The following is a 26,184-nucleotide window of genomic DNA, read 5'->3' on the forward strand; positions in this document are numbered from 1 at the left end:
TGACTTTCTCTCCTCCAATTTGGATGCCTTTTTTTCCTTCTATTGCCTAAGTGCTCTAGCTAGGACTTCCAGTACTATGTTGAATAGGAGTGGTGAAAGTGGGCATACTTGTCTTGTTCTCGTTCTTAAAGGGAATCCTTTTAACTTTTTCCTGTTCAATATGATGTTGACTGTGGGTTTGTCATGTATGGCTTTTGTTATTTTGAGGTACGTTCCTTCTCTACCTAGTTTGTTGAGGGTTTTTCTCATGAAGGGATGCTGGATTTTATTGAATGTTTTTTCTGCATCTATTGAAATGATTATATGATTTTTTAAAATTCTGTTTATGTGGTTAATCACATTTATTGATTTGCATATTGAACCATCTTTGCATCCCTGGAATAAAACCCACTTGATGATGATGTAGCATAGTTCTAGTTTAAAAATAGACACATAGATTAGTGGAATAGAGTAGAGAACCCAGCAGAAAGGCCACATACCTACAACCAACTGATCTTTGACAAAATTGACAATAATATTCATTGGGGAAAGGACCCTCTTTCAATAAATAAGGCTGGAAAAATTGAACAGCATATGCAGAAGAATGAAACTGAACCCACATCTATCACCATATCCTAAAATTAACTCAAGATAGATTAAATGTAAGATCTCAAACTACAAAAACTCTAAAAAAAAAAAACTAGGAAAAATACTTCTGAACATTATCCTAGGTGAAAAATGTATTACTAATCCTCAGAAGCAAACATAACAAAAACAAAAATAGACACATGGGACTTAATGCAACTAAAAATCTTCTGCACAGCAAAAGAAATAATTGAGAGAATAAAAAGACAACCTATGGAATGGGAGAAAATATTTGCAAACTATGCCTCCAGTCAAGGGCTAATATCTAGAATCAACAAGGAACTAAATTAAAAAAAAAAAAAAACTAACAAATAACTCTGTTAAAAATGAGCAAAGGACATGAACAAATTTTTTTTTTTTTTCAAAAGAAGAAATGCAGGTGACCAACAAACATGAAAACATGCCCAAGATCACTAATCATCAGAGAAATGCAAATTAAAACCACAATGAGATATCTTCTTACAGCAGTCTGGCTATTATTTAAAAGGCAAGAAACAACAGATGTTGGTGAGGATGCAGAGAAAAGAATGCTTATACTCTGTTGGTGGGAATGTAAATGAGTACAACTGGTATGGAAAGCAGTATGGAAGTTTCTCAAAGAACTAAAAATAGAACTACCACTACTGTGTGTCCAGCAATCTCACTACTGGGTATCTACCAAAAGGAAAAGAAATCATTGCACTATTCACAACAGCAAAGTCATAGACAACCTAAATGTCCATCAATGGATGTTTGTATAAAAAGAATGTGGTATATATCCCATCGAATGACAGCCACACACAAAAAAAATGGAATCATATCTTTTGCAGCAACATGGATGGAACTGGAGGCCATTTTCCTAAGTGAAATGACTCAGAAATAGAAAGTCAAAAACCACATATTCTCACTCATAAGTGGGAGATAAAAAATGAGTTAGACATGGACATACAGAAAGGAATAATAGACATTGGATACTCCAAAAGGTTGCAGTGTAGAAGTGGGGTGAAGGATGAAATACTACCTATTGGGTACAATGTATACTATTCGGGTGGTGGGTAACACCAAAAACCCAGACTTCACCGCTACTCAACATATTCATGTAACGCAACTGCACTTGTACCCTCTAAATCTATAAAAACCAATAAATCAGTAGACTTTGTGTAAAGCAGATTACCCTCCATAATGTGGGTGGACCTCATCCAATTAGTTGAAGGCCTCAAGAGAAAAAGACTGAGATCCCCTGACAAAGTAGGAATTCTGCCTCTAAACTGCCTTTGGACTCTAGACGGCAACGTCATCTCTTCCCTGGGTCTCTACCCTGCCAGCCTGCCCTGCAGATTTCAGACTTGCTAGTTCCCACAATTGAGTGGGCTAATTCCTTAATATAAATACAGTCATGTGCCACAAACAATGCTTTGGTCAAGGATGGATGGCATATAAAACAGTGGTTCCATAATATTTTAATGCTGTATCTTTCTGTACCTTTTTAATGTTCAGATATATTTAAACACACAATTACTTAACATCGTGTTTCAGTTGCCTGAAGTATTCAGTACTGTAACATGCTGTACATGTTTTATCCTAAGACCAATAGACTATAAAATATAGCCTAGCTTGTAGTAGGCTATACCATCTAAGTTTGTGTAAGTATGCTATGATGTTTGCACAATGACAAAATTGCTTAAGGATGTATTTCTCAGAATGTATCCTAGTTATTGAGTGACAGGAGTGTACATACACACAAACACACACAAATATCATTTTGGCTATATTATCTGGAGATCCCAAACTAATATCAACCACCTACTAATGTACGAAGCACAGTGCTAGGCTCTGGGAATATTTAGAAGAGACCTCTGTACAAAGAAATTTGCAAAATGTGGCAAAATGTGACAAAACACATTGACAAAGGTAGGTCAAGGCGGGAAAATAAAGCCACAAGAAAAGCACCCAGGGGCATTTCATGATGTCCTTTACACCTGATGATAACTAAGCACACTCAGACATTCATCTGCAAGTGGGAAATTGATTTAATCCAGAAGGAGAAACCTTGCAAAAATAGAGGTAAAAATAGATTCCCCTCTTTACTTTAGACTATCCTGTTTGGTTACATCTACTCAATATGTTAATTCAATAAACATTCATTGAATCTTAGCTTTGTGCACAGAGTGTAATGACATAGTTGTGATGATATAAGAAACCTCAGATTTGCCAGCATTTCCCCTAAACTTGGCTTAATCTCTGGAACCCAAGCTAGGGTTGGAAAAATGATTTGGTATAGCTGTGGAGTGAAAACGGGCACACAGATGCTCCTGCTGAGACCACGTGTATCTCTGACAACTTGATTTGGGCCAAATTAGAAATTGAATATATGGGCTGGTGGCAGTTACCTGCCCCCTGCCTTCCACCTCCTGGTTTCCAGGATTGCCTACTCAGTTTTCAGGCTCTATCAGTACCTAGTTTGCATTCATCACCCATTTAAAAGTCCAGCCCTGGGTATTTCAGGGAAGGATCATGTCCTTAAAATGTAGTGAATTCCACTTATTCCCAAGGATGCAAGCTCTTCTCTGACTCTCTGCACTGGAGTCATTTACAGTCTTTTTAGAGATAAGACTAATTAATGCTCATAGAGTACTTGGAGAGCCATGCATGACAGCACATGAATATTTTCAAAGTAGTGTCTTCTGCCTAGTGTCTGGGCCAGGACCAGGCCTATAGAATTTAATTGAATGTGTATCCCTGGTTAAAGTTTGAACTCCCCAGTGGCAGAGTCTTTGTCCCATTCTGCTTTGTATCCATATAAATTTGAACCCTACTTCCTCTGCACAGATCTTTAAGGTAGATGTTCCTCAGGGCTTTTTCCCAGAACTCTTTCACTCTCTGCACAAACTTATCCTTGCATAATTGTATGTTCTATCCCAAATCTCTCTTCCAAGCTCCAAGCCCATATATATATAACTGTTTAGACATATTTTCCTGGCCATTCACAGATATTTCAAACTCAGCATGTCCAAAACCAAACTCATTTTCTACATGTGCACACTCACGCACATACACACAAATTAGTCCTATTCCATGCTTGCCCATCTCAGCAAATGGCACTACCATCCTCTATATTTCATTAAGTATCTCTTAAAAGTAAGTTATGGAAACATCCAAAATCCCATTATCACACCAACGAAATTGACAATAATACAATATAATCAAATATCCAGACAATGTTCATATTTCCCCATTGTTTTATAAATGGATTTGCTTCCTTACAATTGAGTATCCAAATAAAGTCCCTACACTGTGACTGGATGATAAGTCTCTTAGGTCATTGTATTTTTTAAGTTTTATTTTGTTTTTAAATTCACTCATAATTGTACATACTTATAGGGTATAGTGGGATGTTTCCATACATATATAAATTGTGTAATGATCAAATCCTGGTAATTAACATATCCATCACCTCAAACACTTATCATTTCTTTGTGGTAAGACATTCAAATTCCTCTATTCTAGCTATTTTGAACTATACAAAATATTACTTTTGACTGCAGTCACCCTACTGTGCAATAGAACACTAGAACTTATTCCTCTTCTCTAACTATAACTTTGTATCCATTGACCAACTTCTCCCCATCATTCGCAGCCCCCCTCCCACTCTCCTTAGCCTCTAGTAACCATTATTTTACTCTCTACTTCTGTAAGATCAACTTCTTTTAGATTCCATACATGAGATCATGTGATATTTGTTCTGTGTTTGACTTATCTCACTTAACAGAATATCATCTAGGCTTATCCGTGTTGTTGCAAATGAGAAGATTTTGTTCTTTTTATGGCTGAGTAGCATTTCTCCGTGTATATATGTACTACATTTTATTTATCCATCCATCCAATGATGGACACTTAGGTTGACTTCATATCTTGGCTATTGTGAATAGTGCTGCAATAAATCTGGGATCACAGATATCTCTTTAACATGATTTCATTTCCTTTGGATATTTCATATTCCTTTGGAATTGCTAGATCATGTAGTAGTTCTATTTCTAATTTTTTGAGGCATCTCCATACTGTTGTTCATAATGGCTTTAACCTGTTGCTTCTCCTCAATCTCTCTTTTTTATCCCTGGAATCTTTTGTTGAAAAAACTGGATCATTTTGTCTTGTAAGTTTCCCACAGTTTTGATTTGTTGGTTGGTGTTGGTATTGGTATTGGTTGGTATTGGTATTGGTTGGTGTTGGTATTGTAAAGTGTTGGTAGTTAGATCTAGAAACTTGATCATATTCCATTTCTCTCTCTCTTTCTCTTCCTCTTCATCTCTGCCTCCCTCCTGCTCTCCCCCTTTCCCTCTTCCCCTTCCTCCCCCTCTTCCCCTTCGTCTCTTTCTGCAAAACTGTTTAATCAGGTAGTGTTTTATTCTTCCATCATTATTGATGTACAAAATGTCTGCAATGTCTGCTTCATCTTCTTTCTGAAATACTAGCAGCTGTTGATATCCATTACCTCAATCCATTACTTCATTGGGATTTGCAAATGTTGATTCTATAATTCTGTCTTTTCTTATGCATACAGCACCTGAATACTTCACTTAGGAGAAACATCCCTTCATTAATTGTTATGGTTATCCTGAGTTATAGTTCATTTAGGAAAGGCAGGATGAATGCTTGATTCCACTATCCTTTTATTTTAACAAATTTAAAATATAATTATTTCCCTGGCATCCTCCAAAAGTGACCTGTGAGGGGTGTTTTGTGTGTAGGATACCATTATGGACTCATGAAGTTCTAAATATTTTACAAATTTAATTGAATGCAGTTGTCATTCTTGATGTTCAGGCCATCACTTATTTGGGCAGTGGGAGCCTATTCAGAATGACTTCTGAGTCCCTTTGTTGTGTTTTTTGTTTTTTTTTTAACAGTGTTACTGAGATATAGCTGACTTATAGTAAACTGAACATATTTAAACTGTACAATTTAATAAGTTTAGACAAATATGTACAAGCATGAAAGCATCACCACAATCAAGATAATGAACATGTCCATTATCTGCAAAAGTTCCTCCATGTTCCTTTGTGATACCTTCTCTCACCCCTCTCTGCCAGCCCCCATCCTTGGGCAATAACAAATCTGTTTTCTGTCACTATAGATAAATTTTAATTGGCTAGAATTATATGGAAACGTAAATATAAAATATGTGTGCTTTTCTACATAATTACAAAATAATTATGCTTTTTACTCAGCATAATTATTTTGATACTCATTCATGATGCTGCCTGTACCAATAGCCCTGTATGACAGAGGTCCCCAACCCCTGGGACCGGCTGGGGACTGCTGCCATATGAGATATGTCATCAGTCCCCAACCTTTTGGGCACCAGGGACTGGTTTTGTGGAAAACAGTTTTTCCATAGACGGGACTGGGGTGTGGGGTGTGGGGCGAGGGATGCTTACAGGATGAAACTATTCCACCTCAGATCATCAGGCATTAGTTAGATTCTCATAAGGAGCATGCAACCTAGATTTCTTGCATGTGCAGTTTTCAACAGGATTTGCGATCCTATGAGAATCTAATGCCATCGTCTATCTGACAGGATGCAGAGCTCAGGTGCTCACATGCTCGCTGCTCGCCTCGTGCTGTGCAGCCCAGTTGCTAACAGGCCACAGACAGGTGCGGGTCTGTGTCCTGGGAGTTGGAGACCCCTGAGATATGTAATATGCAAATATTTTCTCTCAGTCTAGAGCTTATCTTTCCATTCTCATAAGAATATCTTTCAGGCTGGGCATGGTGGCTCAAGCCTGTAATCCCAGCACTTTGGGAGGCCAAGGTGGGTGGATCACAAGGTCAGGAGATCGAGACCATCCTGGCTAACATGGTGAAACCTCGTCTCTACTAAAAAAAATACAAAAAATTAGCTGGGCGTGGTGGCCGGCGCCTGTAGTCCCAGCTACTTGGGAGGCTGAGGCAGGAGAATGGCTTGAACCTGGGAGGCGGAGCTTGCAGTGAGCAGAGACCGTGCGCCACTGCACTCCAGCCTGGGTGACAGAGCGAGACTCCATATCAAAAAAAAAAAAAAAGAATATCTTTCAAAAAGTAAGTTTTAATTTAGGTGATGTCCAATTTCTTCATTATTTTTCTTTCATACTTCAAGTTTCTGGTGTATCAAAATCTCTCCTTAATCTAAGAGGACAAAGATTTTCTCCTAATTTTTCTACTGCAAATTTTAAAGTCTCAGGCTTATATTTATATCTACAATACATTTTGAGTTAATTTTTGTACATAGTGTCAAGTATAGATCAAAGTTAATCATGTGTTTATTTTGCATATTGAATGTCCAATTGTTTCAGCACCATTTGTTTAAGACTATTCTTTCTCTACTGGACTATCACTGCACCTTTGTCAAAAATCAGTTGACTATATATTTGTGGATCTATTTCTGGACTCTATCCTGTTTCATTCATACATTTGTCTATCTTTACACTCTCTTGATTGCTGTAGCTTCACAATAAGTCTTGAAGTAGGTCCTGTAAATCTTACAGCTTTTTCTAAGTTGTTTGGGCTATGCTAGATCCTTTGGATTTTCATATATATTTTCAAATTGCACTGAGTTTATGATCATCAGTTGGGGGAAAATTGATATCATAATGATATCTTTCCATTTATTTAAGCCTTCTTTAATTTTCTCAGCAATTAAGTTTGCCATGCAAAGGCACTGCACATCTTTTGTCAGATTTATTCCTAAGTGTTTTATATATTTGATGTTATCATATGGCATTTTTATTTCAGTTTCCAATTGTTTGTTGCTAGTTTACAGAAATGCAACTAATTTTTGTATATTGATCTTGTATCATCCAGCATTACTAAACTCACTTACTAGTTCTAGTAGCTTTTTTGTAGATTTCATGCTATATTTTATATAGATCATGTTATCTGTAAATAAAGACTTGTTTTGCATCTTCCTTTTGAATTTGGATGCCTTTTTTATACTGGCGAGAAACTCTAGCACAATGTTGAATAGAAGTGTAAATGTGGACATCTTTGCCTTGCCCCCAATCTTAGCAGGGAAAGCATTCAGTGATATCTGTAGTGTTTTCTATAGATGCCTTTTAGCAGGTTGAAGAAGTTCCCTTCTATCTCTAGTTTGCTTTGAGTTTTTATCACAGTAGAGGCTGGATTTTTTCAAATTCTCTTCCTGCATCTATTGAGATAATCACAGGCTTTTTTTTTTTTCTTTTTGGTCTGCTAATATGGTGAGTTACACTGACTAATTTTTAGATGTTAAACCGAACTACCATTCCTGGAATAAACTGAACTTGGTCTCAATGTACCATCATTTCTATATATTGTTACGTTCAATTTTGTGAATTTTTTAAAGAATTTTTATATCTCTATCCCTGAAAAATATTGGTCTGTAAGGGTAATGCTGGACTCACAGAGTGAGTTAGAAATTAATCCCTCATCTGTCGGCCGGGCGCCATGGCTCACGCCTGTAATCCCAGCACTTTGGGAGGCCGAGGCGGGTGGATCACGAGGTCAGGCGATTGAGACCATCCTGGCTAACACGGTGAAACCCTGTCTCTACTAAAATACAAAAATTAGCCGGGCATGGTGGCAAGCGCCTGTAGTCCCAGCTACTCGGGAGTCTGAGGCAGGAGAATGGCGTGAACTCAGGAGGCAGAGTGCTGCACTCCAGCCTGGGTGACAGAGACTCTGTCTCCTCTGGAAAGAAAGAAAGAGAGGGAGAGAGGGAGGGGGAGGGGCAGAGAGAGAGAGAGAGAGAGGGAGGGAGGGAGGGAGGGAGGGAGGGAAAGAAAGAAAGAAGGGAGGGAGGGAGGAGAAAAGAAAATCCCTCATCTTCGATTTTCTGGGAGAATGTGTGTAGGATCAATATATTTATTCCTTAAATGTTGGTAGAAATCACCAGTAAGGACATCTAGCCCAGGAGTTTCCTTTATTGGAAGGTTTTTAACTGCAAATTCAATTTATTTAATAGATAAGGGACTACTAGGATTTTCTACTTCTTCTGCAATGAGATTTGGTAGTTTATGTCTTGCACAGGAATTACCAAAGATAAAGTCTTGCCACAGAAGGGCTTTTAAAAATTAGTTTTGCATCTCACTGTGCTTAGAAACAAAAAGAAAAGTAGATGAGCTTTGAAGTCATGAAATATGGAATTAGAGACAAAAATACTGGACCACTCCTTCACCTATGGCTTTGATTATGCCCCAAAAGCTTAAACTGGAGTTTGAAGTTTCTTTATGACATACAGTGCTTTTTTTCTAGCACGATGCTTTTTAAAGTCCGTTCCCACCAACTAAGTAGACTACTTGACTTGTTTCTATTTTCTGCCTATAAGAAGGGATTAGGGCTGTTTCTCCTAATTTTAGAAATGTAGGCATACGTGACAAGTTGGTTTGTCTTGCTCATGCTGCAAGCAAAATTGAAAATTAACTTCTGAAAGTATTTACAGCTTAAAATTGCAGCCAAAAAATAGGTAAAAGTAATATGTTGTTCTTGGCAAGTGAAGACAGAGGTCCTGGTGTATTTGCTGAGTTTTGTACTTCGTAGGATTTTTTTTTCCTTCTGATTTTTCCCCCTAGTCAGGAGGGATGGATTTTCTATGAGGCATTCAACTTTCCTAGTTAGTCTTCTCCACATGTCATCTTTCCCCGTCTGTGAGCAAGTTAAAACATCTTTTGCCTTATCAACACATGTAAGCCTTGTACATAATTAACAACAGAATTTGTTGTTTGAATCGCAGTTAAATAACAAATAGATCTGAAGTGTAAGTATATCCCCAAATATTACATGGAACATATACTAATTTGGGACATACTCATACTAAAAAGTTCCTTGTGGTTTCTCTGAAATTCAAGCTTAATGTGCATCCTGTATTTTTATTTGCTAAATCTGAGTGTTCCTCACATGCTCCCTGTGACTAGCCTTGGGAAGTGTTGTTCTTTCATAGCTACTCAGTAAATTCTTACTAACAGAGGAAAAAGAGGCTTCTATTTTAAGAACATTATGGGCAACAGTTAGTTTGCCTGTTTGTGTGTTAAATGTGGAAATGACCTGTATTTGTCTTCTATTCTGTTTCCTAATAACTGCTACTACTGAAGAACTACACACATGAACTCACCATCTGTCTCAACTAGGCATTTGTTAGACTGTGTCCCACTAGTCCAAAAGACAGAAATGGAACTGCCCTTAACCATTTGGACTTAATAACAGAGGAGACAGTCTGTCAGGATATTTCTAATGGGACACAGTCTCTGTCCTGGAATCCCAACCCTTCTTATTTCTGTAGGTTTAAAAACAAATTTTTGTTTTTTTTTTTTTTTTGAGACGGAGTCCCGCTCTGTCGCCTAGGCTGGAGTGCCATGGTGAGATCTCCGCTCACTGCAAGCTCCGCATCTCGGGTTCACACCATTCTCCTGCCTCAGCCTCCTGGGTAGCTGGGACTACAGGCGCCTGCCACCACGCCCAGCTAATTTTTTTGTGTTTTTAGTAGAGATGGGGTTTCACTGTGTTAACCAGGGTGGTCTCGATCTCCTGACCTCGTGATCCACCCGCCTCAGCCTCCCAATGTGCTGGGATTACAGGCGTGAGCCACCGTGCCCGGCCTTAAAAACAAAATTCTTAATCTCCCAACTAGGAACATTAAAGGATTTTGTTTTCAACTTGTAATGATTTTCCTAACGTTATCATGTTATAAATTAGCAGACAGGCTCTGTGCCAAGCCACTGAAGGCCATGACACTCACTGCATACTTAAGGTCTAGTAGCAAGAGCAAGCTCACAGGATGTAGAAGGACATGCAGTTTCTCCACGCATTGTGCAACTGAGGAAATTGAGGCCCGGCTCAATCACCTGAAATAATTTTGAATATTTTTATTGGAAAACTATTGCCACAGTTTCTCTAAAGTAGTCAAAAAGGGAGGCTGTTAGAGTGAGCAACAAATATAACAGTGAAACATTAGCAGTGCTATTGTTGGAAAAGACAGAAAGTGAAAGTTAAGAAAGGATGTATGAATTGTGTGATATATGAGTTCTATCTCAGTACAGTTTTTACAAAAAGGAAAAAGAATGGATGTGACTAGAATTTCCAGAGAAATGGATGAAACATGAAAGGTATTCCAGGAAAATGGAATAATAATAAATAGACCTCTATGACTAGAGGGGGTGACAGGTGGACTTGCAATGGTAGGTTGAGCCTAAGTCTGAGTGCCCTTAAATGTCATGCTTAAATTTTGAACTTTGTGGGTAATGGGGAGCTATCAAAGGCTTTTGAGGGAAGACAGAACAATCACATCCAAGTTTTAGAAGGATAAATTTTTATCTTCTCCGATGATACTTCTCACTTTCTCCTTTTGACTGCAGTTATCTCCTGTATCAAGCTTTTAGTTTCCTGAGTGCAAGTAACATGTTTTCTAAATATTTGTCTTTTTTCCATAGTGCCCAACATAGTGCCATTATACATAGCAGGTGTGCATTAAAGATTGTCTAGCAAGCACACAGCAGGCCAGTTAACAGCAGGCACTCAATAAATACTTGCTAAGTAAATGAATAAATTTAATCATTGCAATGTTAGTTATAAATCTACTTTCCCCTCCTACTTTGGAAAGCATATCAGAATGCAAATGAGTAGGAGTGACCAATTACAGAAAGAAACATGAATCCCCTCTTAATTTTCTGAAAAATTAAGGTGAAGAATTTGTATTTTAACTATTATTACTAACAATTACTTTTGACACACTTCATAACTGAATTTGTCACACAAGTGTGCCATGATGCTACTTGTAGGGTTTTCAGACGAAATAGATGAGACTCAGTCAAATATGAATTGCAGATAAATAACAAATAGATCTTAAGTGTAAGTATATCCCCAAATATTGCATGGAACATATACTAATTGGGGACATACTCATACTAAAATGTTACTTGTGGTTTCTCTGAAATTCAAGCTTAATGTGCATCCTGTCTTTTTATTTGCTAAATCTGAATGTTCCTCACATGCTCCCTATGACTAGCCTTGGGAAGTGTTGTTCTTTCATAGCTACTCAGTAAATTCTTGCTAACAGAGGAAAAAGAGGCTTCTATTTTAAGAACATGATGGGCAACATTTAGTTTGCATGTTTGTGTCTTAAGCATTTGCTTGTTGAATTTACTTTAAGGTCTAACTGGGTAGTACTACATCCCCTCAGGCCCTGGTTCATAGTGACTGGCTAGAGCTTTTCAAGTGAAACCTGGCGTGCCTGTTCCTCTTCTACCCCTGATGCCATCAGTTGTTTTTATCTATGGTGTGAACACAGTTGAGCAGATGTTGGAGGGAAATGGCTTCCTGAAATATCAGAAATGTCTGGTGTCAGCTTCTTCCTTAAAATAAAGTATAGGTGACAAGTCCCACATGGTAGGGAGCCAGCTCTCACAGATCACTTCCTTCTCTTCCCAGAGTCTTTCATTCATGAACTCACAGGGAGCTGTTCTTAAAAGGCAAATGCACATAAAACATGGGACAGGACCCAGCTTGGTTTAATGTGTGTTTTGTGTGTGTGTGTGCGTGCGTGCGTGTGTGTGTGTGTGTGTGTTCACATTTCAATGCAAAGGTTTTAGGTTTTGTTTTAGAATTGCTCAAAGTAAAGCCAGATTCCCTGCTATTAGCAAGAAGTTCAACGTAGGGTGATGTTAAAGGGGGCCTGGTTTAAGGGAAGAGCTCTAAGATTTTGAGTCAAACCTGGGTCTGAATTTATGCTGCTCCCTAGCTGACTGACCTTGGGAAGGCAAACTAACCCCTTGAAGCATCAGTTTTTTCATTTGTAAAATGATAATGGTAATAGTGCCTACCTCGTAGTGGAGGTGGAACAGTTCCGTGTGATAACAAAAGTGAACTGCTTAACTAGGCACATAACAGATGCTCACGGTAGCCATTATTGTGAATGTGGCCCCAGGATCGGTCTGATCTGGCCAAAGAGGCCTCAGAATTTCTGGACCCTGAGGCCACTGGCAGGTGAAGGAAGGTCACCTCAGCATCTTGTATTATTTTTCTCTTTTAGATGTTTGGCTGTCTTCACTTTCTCACTTAACTAGCAAATGATACCAACTCTCTGAAACTCAGGATGTTTTTTTAATCTGGAAAATGGTCATATGAAAAATAATTCCTTTGTTTCAAAAGTAGTTATAAGAATTATATATGAAGATTATTTAGAAAATGTACACACAGTACAAATAATATTGTGAAGTAAGTAGAGTAATATTGATAAAAAGGACCCCCAAAGTGGCACCTCTCAACACTCATCTTTCTTTTCCTGACTTTTTAAGTTTCAGGCCAATTCCTGGAACTAGTGGCAGCAGGTCCACTAAAAAACAACAACATAAACAAAAACAAAACAAAACAAAAACACAAGAACCACACAGTTGAAGGTACCTGGTTTCTTATCCCCACTCTGATACTTAATTTTCTATGCTGAAAAAGTCACTTAACAGCTGAGTTTTCATTTCCTCATCTTTAAAATGGGAATTAGTCATTGAGTGAGAACCTTTTAGGATTCCTCATGCACAGTACTAGACACTGTAATTGTAAATAATACCAGCTGATATAGATTGAGCATATTCTCAATATACCAAGCACTTGACAAAGAGCATCAACTCATTTAACCTCACTAAACCCTGTAAAGTAAAATATCCCTATTTTATAGTTCAGGAAATTGAGGCTTAAAGGATTTCCATTGATTTCTCTTATAGTGAAACCAAGATCTTCATCTCAAAGGAACCTAATGTCTAGGAGGGTAGGTGAAGATATAAATAAATCGTTGTAATGTTGCATATGTGTCTATGTCTCTACACACACACATACATCTAAAATATCTATTTCAGATTTGCGATGGAAAATCACATGAGATATTATGTGAAAGACATTTTGAAGAAACCTAAAGTTATTAAAAAGGGACAGTTTTATTATGTTGTATGAAACCAGGAATGAGCAGCCATTTCAACAATCATTTACTGTGCTAATTCAAGATGAATTTATTATATTCCAAGGACTGTCTTGTTTTGCACTGTGTGGAATATTAATAGGGCTAGCGTCTTTAGAGTACCATACTTTCTTTCTTCTGAGACATAGTCACAATCCTAAAACCGATGCATTTTTTTAACCCCACCAGAGTCAATCATCCATTGATCCTACTACCTTTCTGCTGCCCCTTGCCCACCGCCTGTGCTCAGTTCCTTCCACAGGAAACCTAGATCCTATGATCCATAATCATAATCACTTCCTTCCATATGCCCTTGACTCCCTTGCCCCTCTTTTCCTTTATCATCCTCACCTAGCAGACCCCAGCCTTGATTAAATCCAACTCTTCCTCTAATCTACATATGTATCCATGTGGCTGGACAAGTCTACAGAAAACCTCACAATATTGATAACTGATGTTCCTTTAAGTCAATGACCACCAAACTAAAGTGGGCCCTTAGAGCTGCCTTGCAGTCCTGCCACATTTCCCTAGTTCATGCCTTCTCCCTGCTCTCCTAACTGATCATGTCACAACTTATCTCTCTGCAAACCTCCAATACCTCCTTCCTGTTCTTATTCTCAGTTGATAACCTTGATTCTTGTTTCACTGAGAGGAAAAAATAAGTATGACAAAGAGAATGCCTGCATGCTTCCATTACCACATCAACTACCCTACCTGCATCTGTATCTATGTATTCTGCCTTTCCACCTGTCACTGTGGATGAACTTTCAATTCTCTTACCTAAGGGCATTCCATCAACTTGTGTATTAGATACCATCCTCTCTTGTACACTTAAAGTCACCCCCAACAATTTTTCCATCTGTCTCCTGTGTCAACACATACTCCCTCAAAATACTAACATATTTCAATATCTCCAATCTTAACAAAAAATTAAACATACTTCTTACCCCATATCCCTCTTTGGCTACAGTGCCATTTCTTCCATTCCAAATACCCCTTTAGATAATTGGCTATCCTGGATTTCTCCAGTTCCTCACTTCTCACTCTCTATTGAACCCCTTGCAATCTGGCTTTTAGCCACACTAAGCCACTGAAATTTATCTGGTACAGATCACCACATTGCTAAATCCATTGGTGTGTTTTCATATCTTGTCTTACTTAATCTGTCAACAATTTGGGTTTATCACTTTTTTTCCTCCTTGCTTTCCAGGGCCCCTCTGGATGTTGGTTCTTTACTCATCTCACTGGCTACTCCCTCTCAGATTCCTTCTCAAGGACCTCCTCATGTTCTCTTAACAATGACATGCTTCAGTGCTTAATTCTAGGGTGTATTCTCTTCCCTTCATCTACCTTCATTCCCTTGGTAATCTCATCTGCTTTGGAGCCTTTTTGTTTCTTTAGACAGGGTCTCACTCTGTCACTCAGGCTGGGTGCAGTGGCACAATCAGCCTCAAACTCCTGGGCTCCGGTGACCCTCCTGCCTCAGCCTCCTGAGTAGCTGGGACTACAGGAACATGCCACCACACCTGTCTAATTTTTTTGTAGAGATGGGGTATCAACATGTTGCCCAGGCTGGTCTCAAACTCCTCGGCTCAAACAATCCCCCTGCCTTGGCTTCCCAAAATGCTGGGATTACAGATTACAGACATGAGCCACCACACCTAGCCCCTTGGCTTTATATAACAATGATAGCAGAGATGGTGATCTCCAGATAAACCCTGCTCTCTCCTACTCTCCATGTTGTTAGGTTTTCCAGTATGTCTGGTTATTTTAAAGGGAATATGAACACAAGAGATGTATCACTTCCTGTAATAGGGAATTAAGAGCAGGTACTAGGATCTGAGATAGTGGAGTTGCTAGACAAAAGCAGCTTGGAAATCCAAGTCACCTTTGGAGAAGGCCACTAAGAGGAGCTGCTTTTGTCTTATTGGATTATGACATAAGTGATAAATCAAACTCTGTGTGCTAAACCATTGAGATCTTAGGTTTGTTACCACAACATAGTCAAGTCTACACTGACTAAGGCATCTCCCTTGAATTCCAGACTTCCATAGCCAGCTATCTACTCAACTCCTCCATTTGAATATCTTATACATATCTCAAAACCAGAATTCCTGATGCTTCCAAAGCCAGCTTCTCCAATAGTTTTCTCCATCTGAATAAATGGCAATTTCATCCTTCTCGTTGCCTAGTACAGAAACTTTGGAGTCATTCTTGACTTCTCCCTTTCAGTCACATCCCACATCCAATCCATCAGCAAATCCTAGCAGCTCTACCTTTAAAACATACCTAGAATCATTTTACTTCTGTCAGACTCTATAACTGCCCCTCTGTTATAAACATCCATCATCCTGCTGAATTACCACAACAGCCTCCTAGGTGGTCTTTCTGCTTCTGTGCTTGCCCCACTACAGTTCACATGGCAGCTTGAGAAATCCCCCTTAAAAAGTAAATCAACTGGTGTCACTCACATGTTCCAAGCCCTTCAGTGGATTTCCAGGGGCAAAGCGCTTACACTGGTCTATGAAATCTTCTATGATCTGGCTCTTGCTCCAACTCTGGCTTTATCAGGTATCCCATCCCCCCCATTCACTGCACTCCAGGATTCTGGCCTCCTTGCTGTAGCCAAAACATCAAGCCTATTCTCTCATTTACTGCCTTTGCACTTGCTGTTCCCTTTGCCTAGAATACTCTTTCCTCAGATATTCACATAACTTATTCCTTCATCTTCTATAGCAGTGTTTCTCAAACATTATGTGCATCAGAATCACCTGAAGGACTTGTTAAAACAGATTTCTGAGCCCCACCCTAAAGTTTATGATTCAGTGGATCGTGGAGGAGACAAGAATTTGCAACTCTAACAATTTCCCAGGACTGATGATTCTGGGCCAAAGATTGTGCTTTGAAAAACACTGTTTTCTGCTCAGAATTCCCCTTGTAAGCAAGGCCTTCCCTGACTCCCTTATATAAAATAACAACCTAACCCCAACACTTCCTACTCTCTTACCCAATTTAGTTTCCTCCATAATACAGATCACCTGACAAATATGTATGTAATATTCATTTACTGTTTGTCTTCCCTCTAAATTTTAACCAGGAAAACAAGGACTTGGTTTCACTTATGGCTGTATGATACTGCCACTATCACCTATGCCTAACACAGTACCTAGCACAGAGTAGGCACTTAATAAATATTTGTTGAATGAATGGTGAGAATAAAATTATACACAGACAGTCTTCTGTGACCTAAGCTTCTGGAGAAAATTGCTCACAAATATAATTGGCCTTTGCAATCCAATCACTTCAGCTAAGCCTCTGTTACTTCCTATCTTGTTTCCTGGGTTACCTTTTGCATCATTGTCATCCTTGCCAACCCCCATGCAAGAAAGCACTGGTGATGCCTAGAAAAGCCTATTGGTTGGTGGTAGGGGCACTGTGATGTAACTCTTTATTTCAGGAGACCCAGGAGAAAGGAAGAATTCCAGGTGATGCTGATCTCTAACACTTGTAACTCAATTGTTCTGAGAGCAGTTATTTCACAGCCCTTCACTGAATATCTGCTTGTGACAGGGCTGCAGAGAAGCATTAAGACATGGTTCCGATCCCAGTCTGATGGCAGAATCAAATAAATTGAGTAAACTACTGCAAAACTCCATCAGCAAAGAGAAGAGAGTAAGAACTGCTCCTGAAATTTCTGAGAAGGAGGCAGAGTATAAGGGTGTCTTCACCAAAAAGATGGTTGAGCTGGGTTTAAAAGAATGAATAGAAATTTTGTTTGTGGTAAAGGGAGTAGGAAAGCATTTTAGACATAGGAATCAGCATCAGCAAAAGGATAGATGTGTGGAGTAGAGATTATATTTAAAATATTTAGCAATATTTAGGGTTATGGTTTAGCAAACCCTAACCTTTAACTCTAATTGCTAAATATTTTTAGCATTTAAAAATAATTTTGGAGGCTGATGTGGCAAGATCACTTGAGGCCAGGAGTTCGAGACCAGCCTGGCCAACATGGCAAAACCCCGTCTCTACTAAAAATACAAAAATTAGCTAGGTGTGGTGGTGGGTGCCTGTAATCCCAGCTACTCGGGAGGCTGAGGCAGAGAATGGCTTGAACCTGGGAGGTGGAGGCTGCAGTGAGCCCAGATCGCACCACTACACTCCAGCCTGAGTGACAGAGCGAGACTCCATCTCAAAACAAAAAAAAGTTAAGTGACTGCAGTGATTCTCTGAAGTGAGAAATAACTCGTGGTGGTGATCTGGGGGGGAAAAGTACAATCTTCCCTTTATTTACTAGGCATTTTTATTCAGTAACAATAAAACCATGAAAAATTCATTTCAATGTATAAAATGTGGTTATGTTCTTGATTCTGATAATTACATATGCAGACATCAACAAATCCAAATGGACATCCTGACCAAGCAAAGTGAACATCAGCCATAGACGAACTGGCATGACCATACCAGTGCACAGCACTTGATAAGGAGCTCCAGAGAGAGACCAGAATGTTGCAAAAAATGCTGAGTAGTCTAGTATAGCTAATATTAATCTAATAATAATAGCTGACACTAAGTGAATACTATGAGCCAGGTACTGTTTTGCATGCTTAATCTTATTGAGTCCTCCAATCAAACTCTATACAGTAGATACTGTTGCCATTGTCATTTTACAGGTAGGAAAATTGAGTTTCAGAGAGATAAAGTCACTTGCCTAAGTTCATCCAACTCGGAAATATTAGAGCTGGGATTTAAACCTGTACAGACTGACTCCAGAACTTATATTCCTAATTAAGGTATACTGCCTCAGATATTGGCTAGAACATAGGTTTGCCCCTTAACACTGTGGTTTTATACAAAGGAGTAAAATAAATTGACTTTTCCCTTATAAACGTTACAGTCTGGATGAGGAAACAAGACTCTCAGTTATGCAATCTTAGGAACATTGCAAAGACTCTCCCATAACAACATGTGACACTTAGCCAGTGAATGGGACTTAGTGAGTATTGTTGTGTTTCACTGAAGCTGAAGTGGTCATGGAAAATATGGAACTTGAATTTGGCCTTGAGAGGTATGGAACAGTAGGAAGAATACTGCATTATGTTCAGAAGTGTTAGAATCCACTTGTTAACAGTGTGACCCAAGTCAAAATAATCTTCTTCAGTGTTATCATCTGTAAAATGGGTGATTTGGATTAGACCGATACTTCTTAACAAAAGTACACCCCAGGAGGTATTTTGCAATTTGTGAGGCCATTCGTGATTGTTGAAATGATTAGGGAGTCGGGAACACTTACTTGGTGGCTGCCAGGAATGATAGGTGTTCTGAATACTATGCATCCTGAAGGATAGAGAAGACCTCTGGATACTCATGGAGATGAAAACTCTGTTTATAATTATTGAAGTCTAGAACATAAACACATTTTATATATTGAAATGAATTTTTTCATGGTTTTCTTGAATAAAACTGCCCAATAAATAAAGGGAAGATTGTACTTCCCGCCCTCCACCCACAGTCATCACCATGAGTTGTTTGTCATTTGAGAGAATCACTGCACTTACTAATAGCAACTGCATTCGTGATACTTGAATCATCAATACTGCATCCCAGTGTCATTCCATGTCAGCAGGCTGTTACACTCATCATAATTCTCTATAGAGCTGTTGGCCTCTGACTACCACTTCATGACATCTTCTAATATAGCCATGTATGAGCTTTTATATATTGAAATACATATCTTTTTATTACAAATGACTTTTCTTCTGTTTTTTTTTTTTTTTTCTTTGCAATACAGTTAGGGCATGCTATGTGCTTTTAAAATTTTTCCTTACATTTTTATTATAACTTATTCCTATGAATTTCTTTTTAGGATGGCAAGGGAGAGTAATAATTATAATGAAAATAATAAGGTACTGCTTGAATAGAGTTAAGAACCACTGTATTAGATGATCTCCCAAAACCTTTCCAGTTTTAATTTTTTTTGGGTATAAGAAAGGTTTGATCTTGAGAGAAAAGGGAGAGCATTCCAAGGTGGAAATGACACCAGCCACATGGCCTGGTCAAGCAGGGGGTGGAGTGTCCCCAGACATGCCAGGATAAAGCAGAGGCTTCTGAGGTCTAGTCTGGTCATGTTCCCTGGAAGCCTGCCTTCACTCTTCCCACCTCACTGTAATTGAAGACTCCTGGGGAACTGGGGAAACTGCCAGGGCTGGCATTACAGGAAATTGCCTTATGGCCAACAGGGCTTCTCTGGTTACTTTCCTCAGTGACAAAGGACAGTGATGACTTCCTGTCTGTTAGCTGAGTGTCTTTGCCTCCTTGTTCTGGCGAGTTCCTAAGAAACCTTAGCTTCTGATTCTTATGGGTTTGTTCAGCTTCTGCTATCGTTTTTTTGCCCCCCTCTTTTCCAGCTCCCTTGCTTCCAGCCTCTTTGCTCCATGTTTGAGGGGTCTGGAAACTTTTCATCTACTATAGACCAATTTTATGGAACACTCAAACAGACATTGTTTGGAAGTAAGCCATAGCTCCGAATAGATGCCATTTCAACTTTGGCAACACCTGTCAAGTTCTCGTCCTTGAAGGGGATGATTTTTATCACTTAATATTATGTATTTTGTATTCTTATTAATTATATGTGCTTGTTGAAGACTGCTTAGAAAACACAGGAATGTATGGAGAAGGAAATACAAATTATCCTTAATACCAAGAAATATAGTGGTCAACATTAGACAAGGGTGTCAGCACAGGTGAAGATAAAATTCAATGCTGCTCTCTCAGTTCTCTCTTGTTTCCCAGCCCCTAGCTTCCTCCTGCCACAGTACCTCTTGATCTCACCCTTATGAAAACTTGCCTGTCCTATATTCCATAAAATGGAAGGTAAACTGGAAAGTGTGCAATAGCACTTACCATGTCAAGGGCTTATAAGAGAGAGAAACTATAACGTATAAGGAAGGTGTTTGGAATCTAAAATAGTAATATTTTGTCATAGCTTTGCCATCACTACCTTATTACCAAGGTGTTGCGCTGATAAAGTGTTGTGGGAATGTCTAAAGAGATAAGAGACCATCTGAGAAATTCACAGTGCTCTCTAGGAATTAGGAAAAGGCACACAGTACACAGAGGCAAGAATGATCAAGTGTGAGGTCAGCTCATAAATGTGCCTTTCTCTTTGGAAAAGAAATCCAACATTAAATAAAAAAGTTGGACGGTTCTAAATCCATGCATCCCAGAGATAAAGTTCTTGTTACAGATAATAGTTAGAATTTATGTTTTGCTTTTTTTCCAAGGTGGATATGGTCAGAATTGCAGTTTTTCTTATTGTTGAGTCTTTGTATTGAGGTTCTGGTAGACAAAGGACTTAGAAAACACTAAGGCTTAAGGGTTAAGGTCAAGACTTTGGAGTTAGTCAGACCTGAGTTCAAATCCTAACTCCATTCATGTGGTCACCAAAAATTCCTTGAGTGTCATCCATGGTTTTAGACATTGGAGATACAGTGTTGGACAAGACAATGAAGTCCCTACTTACATGAAGCTTACATTCTAGTAGGAGTAGACAGAATGTCTAATGATGAAAAGGTAATGAAATTATATGATTGGAAGTAACTGGAGACTCAGGAATGGCCTCTCTGAGAATAGACAATTGAACTGAGACCTGAGTGATGAAAAGAGGCCAGGATTTTTAAAAAAAAATCTCGGAGAAGAACATTGCAAACAAAAGGAACAGCGAGGGCAGAGGCCCTGAGGCAGGAACAGGCTTGATGTTTTTAATGAACAGAATGAACGCCCTCCTGTGTGACTGAAGCAGAGTGAGCCAAAGAGAAAGGAGATGAGGTTGGTGAGGATCAGCACATGTCAGGTCATGTGCGGGCCTTGCAGAAATTCAGCTAGCAATCATCACCATCAATCAGAGGAGAGGGAAAAGTGAAGTTAGAGAGCTTGGGGGGGTACTATAAAATACCAACTGAGGAATCTGGATCTGACTAACTGGGCATGGGAGTGCCACTGTAAGGTTTGAATGGTGTGCTGAAATGGAGTTTGAGAAGAACAGTTCTGAGAGCAGAGTACAAGGTATCCATTTTCATTTGTCACTACACATCTAGCACTTGAATTTCATTCAAGTTATCTGCTATAGCTACATTTTATCAATGAGTGCAAATCTGTAAGTCACTGGACACCTGTTTTCACAGGAATATATCTAGAGTCTATTTCCAGCCCCCAAGTAATTCTGTTGTATATTGTGCCTGGAATTTCTACCAGTGAGCAGGTGTCTAAAGTAAAGTTCCAAAACTGGCTATTTATTTGATGAGGTATAGACCTGACCTGAAAGGATGCTAACTTAAAATTAGTTTTTATTTCATTTGATTACTGACAACATCAGATAAGATCATTAAGCCGCGAAAGATTTACTTGGTAAAGAAGCTAAGAGTTAGGTTTGCTGAGACAACATTGCTTCTTGGTTCACATGGTTTATTAACTTTTTCCTTTTTTTAATAGGGAGAGAAGTCTTATGGAAAGCCGTGTGGGGGCCAAGACTGCAGTGGGAGCTGTCAGTGTTTTCCTGAGAAAGGAGCGAGAGTAAGTTGCTTATTTCATTGTTGAAAGACAAATAGTTGCATGGGAGCGGTTATCTGTTTTCTTTAGAAATAAACTGCTTAGAATTTACTCTTATGACCTCATGGAACAAGCAAAGTGATGAGGACCAGCTGGAAGGAGCTTTGCTAACTGATGATAGTCAGAGTTAGATTGGTCAAAGTCTCTGAGGTACCAAGAAGAGATTTCCTTCATTCACTTAATGCTAACGTTTCCTCAGAGTTTCATCTGGAGTTTTCCCAAAAGCCAATTAGGTTGTAGAGAGCCAGATTGTGATGATGTTTGTAGATAAGTGTAAATTTTCATAGCTCACTTGATTCTTCCCTCCCAGTCTGGGGAACAGGTGTTCCAATTGTTATCTACAGACTGTGGATGTGACTTGTCCAAAATCACCCTGCTTGTTAGTGATAGACTCAAGAGAACAGGGTAGCCATAAAGTCCAGAAATATAGGTGACAATACATGAAGAATGGTTTATAGGTATTATATTACAACATAGGATACGTTTTAAAATGTTGTGACATAGTCCATGTATTGTCCCTCATTAGCAATGCACAGTTCAAATTGTTGAGCAAATTGCAATGAACTCAGTGCATTGACACAGTACTTCTATCAATTCCTGAATATGCATAGCCCCTAGATATTTGTATCTATGATTTTCACTGAAAAAAATGCATTTTTAGTATAACCCAGGAAAAGTGTTGAAAGGGGTTCAATCTGAAAAAAAAAATTAGACACATACACAAGTTGAGCATCCCTAATTCAAAAATCTGAAATCTGAGATGTTTCAAAATCTACCATTTCCTGAGCACTGATGTGACACTCAGGGGAAATGCTCATTGGAGCATTCTGGATTTTGGATTTTTGGATTAGGGATGCTCCATCTGTGTGGGTGTGTGGGTGTGTGGGTGTGTTTCCAGGATTAATGGCCATCCTACAGAGTTCAGAACTTCCCATTTCTAGCATTGTGAATGCACTCTCATCACACTCAAACAAGCCTAAGGGCTTACACTGTCAAAAGAAGGTAGTAGTATAAATAGGTCAACCAAACTTTCAAATCCATAGCCAAACAGGGAACACAGTGATGGTTCCACCTTCTCTTTCATTATCTTACATTTGGGGTAAAGTGAAATGTCAAACTATGCTAGAATTTGAAGGAAGAGAATAAAAATCCATCTTCTCATCAAAGGGGACCAGACCTATTCTACATTAAAGACATGGACTTAGAGAATTGTAAAATATGAGAAAGGGAAGGTTTCTTAGTAAGCTTCACATATTATTCATTGATTGTACAGAGGAAACAGACTCAGAAGGAAAATTACTTCCTGGGATCACATAGCAAAGTAATGACAGATTCCAGGCCTTGATCTGGGTCCTTTGATTTCTCATCTATTTACGTCACCAACTTACCTACTGCTGCCTCTCACTGTATCCACCAAGATCTATACCCTTACCTCTGAGATATTCTAGGAAAAAAAATTCACAATAAATATATGAATGCATTCTTGAACAACATGCAAGCAGTATAGACAAAGCAAAAATCTCCCTTGATGCTCTCTCAGTGCCACTACTGTCATTCTTACCTTTTACCATACATAGTCAGAGAGATATGTACACATATGTCTAAAAATAGTCTCATTATCTGATTTTCTTGTCCAAAATAGAATTCTAAGTATATGTTCTGGGCCCTTTTTGTAAATTTAACGTGTCCTTAAGACATTTTTCTCTACCCCATAGTTTAATTCAGCCATTCCCCTTTTGACAGCTACTTAGGTTGTTTCTAAATTTTTGCTATTTATAAAATGGCAGGGCTACAGTGAAAATCTTTGAGCAGGCCTCCTTGTGTTCAAGCATAGATACTAGCTCAAGCATAGATACATCTCTAGCATAGACACTAAGGATCATAATTACCTGGTAGAAGGGTAATAGACATTTTAAACCTTCAAAGCCACTGCCAAATTAGGCTACAAAGTATTCTGCAATTTATATTCCCATCAGCATTGTACAAAAATGCCCATGTTTCTACACCCTTGCCAACACTTGATATTTTTGCTAATATGATGAGTGAAAATCATTCCAATTCCCTGAGTTTAAGTGTCTTTTCACATATTACCTGGAAATTTATATTTCTTCTGTGAATTTCCTGGACATATTCTCTAGCCAGTTTCCTAACTGATGATTCTTTTTGACTTACTTTACCTCTGCAAAGATGCAGCAAATAAAAATGACCCAAATCGGTGCAAGTGAGATTTAAGGTTTGACACAAAGGGACATTTCCCGATGGATTGTGGCAGGATGAGAAGTGGACACAACAACCAGGAAACTGAGAAGCTCTGGGCTGTTTGTTGGGTTGGGGAGCCTTTAAAAGTATAAAATCTTATATATCTGATCGGACGTCAGTCCTACACCAGGCAAACATGCCTACAGTGACCTCATTGTTAAACCCCTGGCTAAGATTTTGATCTCTGGAAATGGAGGGCAGTAGATTTATTTCATGAGGAGCCCTCATTTAGGTTTCAAACATCTGGAGCCTTAGTCTGGCTTCTCTTTTGAAAACATCTGAGTGGCTGAGGGGGTGGGGATGGAGGAAATTAGAATATCACTGCACAGATTTTTCCCTCAATATTTAAAAGACACAGACTCCACACTGTCAAATACGTTCCTAAAAATGTATTTGCAAAGTCTAAAGTTTCAAAGAATGCTTGTCAAAGTTACTGAACCAGACTAAGCCATATTTCATGAGTCGAGAGCAGGAATGTCCTATTTCCCAAATAGATAAGACCTATGCTCATGCAGAAAACCATGAACGTGGATGCTTGAAGCACAACCAGGTCCTGTTTAGTCATCCTCCCTTTCCTCCTATGTTCCCAGGGCCAAGCAGAATTGTTTAAACTGGCCCCAGCACTATTGACCCTGCAGGACAGCCCCTCAGTACCCCTTGTGTGCAGATTTCAGAAAGATTTGGGACTGTTTTCCTTAGCTGAGCAGAGGGCCCCATTTATATTTCAAGCTGTTTCTCTTGAGCTGGGAGCGGAACGGAACATTGGGTCACCCCTGAGATATGCTGCAGCCCTTGGCAGGCCTGCCCCCTGCCTTGGGGAAACATCAAGCGCATAGCTTGCTGGGCAGTGTGTACTTTTTCTTTGCCAAAGTCCTCTTGAACTGACTAGGACCTTTACACAACACCTAGCACTCCTGCAAAACTGCAATCTAGCCCTTTTTGGCTGAAGCTATCTCAAACCGATTTCTCAAAGGTATGCCCTGCCTGGTAAAAGTCCCTACCTAATGTTGGTGCACTGCTTTGCAGTTTCCAAAACATCTTTCAGGGGCTGTAATCCTGTATGTATGCAACAAATAAAGAAACTGGTAAGTGACTTGCCCAAGGTCACCAGCCTGCTAGTGGCTAAACCTTATTTAGCCAACTTTAAGAGAATGGCAATCTTTAAAAATAAACTGCCTCATAGTGTTAAATAAAGACGTTTTCACCCAGATGTTCAGATTTGAACTTAGTATATGACTTTCACTTTTCTTTCTTAGGAGTAGGTGTTATCTGGAAGAACTATTCTTTCGGGTTGTTCTCTTCCCTGGTATTTTTCCCCCTGCCACTTGATTAAACAAAACATTTTAGGTTGACATTTCCAACACTTCTCTTTTTTCCCTACTAGATGTGAAAGCTATCTCTGCATTATACTCCATCAGTGTGTGTTTGTCTGAAGTTGGGGGTGGGAGGAGGGGGCAGTTTGTTTTCTTCTGAGCCTAGTATTCCTTAATACTCTTTTAGAGTTTTCCCTGTTTGAACATTGTTCTGGTGTTCATCTAAAACATGGTGACCTCCTAACTATCCATGCCATCTAAAGAAGCATTATCGGAGGGGGGCGGAGCAAGATGGCCGAATAGGAGCAGCTTCAGTCTCCAACTCCCAGCGCAAGCGACACAGAAGACCGGCGATTTCTGCATTTTCAACTGAGGTACTGGGGTCATCTCACTCGGGAGTGCCGGACAATCGGTGCTGGTCAGCTGCTGCAGCCCGACCAGCGAGAGCTG

The 26,184-nt window shown here is 39.2% G+C and overlaps 1 protein-coding gene across 1 annotated transcript in view; it reads left to right on the plus strand.

Moving 5' to 3' along the window:
• LOC111536655 (collagen alpha-6(IV) chain-like) overlaps positions 1 to 26,184 on the plus strand; it is a 314,428-nt gene that overhangs the window by 115,236 nt on the left and 173,008 nt on the right. Inside the window, exon 3 of the mRNA XM_026451994.1 lies at positions 22,046 to 22,126. Within this exon, the coding sequence (XP_026307779.1) occupies positions 22,046 to 22,126 (81 nt within the window). The remainder of the gene's footprint in view (positions 1 to 22,045; positions 22,127 to 26,184) is intronic.

Source organism: Piliocolobus tephrosceles, chromosome 12, assembly GCF_002776525.5.
Source record: "Piliocolobus tephrosceles isolate RC106 chromosome 12, ASM277652v3, whole genome shotgun sequence".
Classification (NCBI taxonomy): Eukaryota; Metazoa; Chordata; class Mammalia; order Primates; family Cercopithecidae; genus Piliocolobus; species Piliocolobus tephrosceles.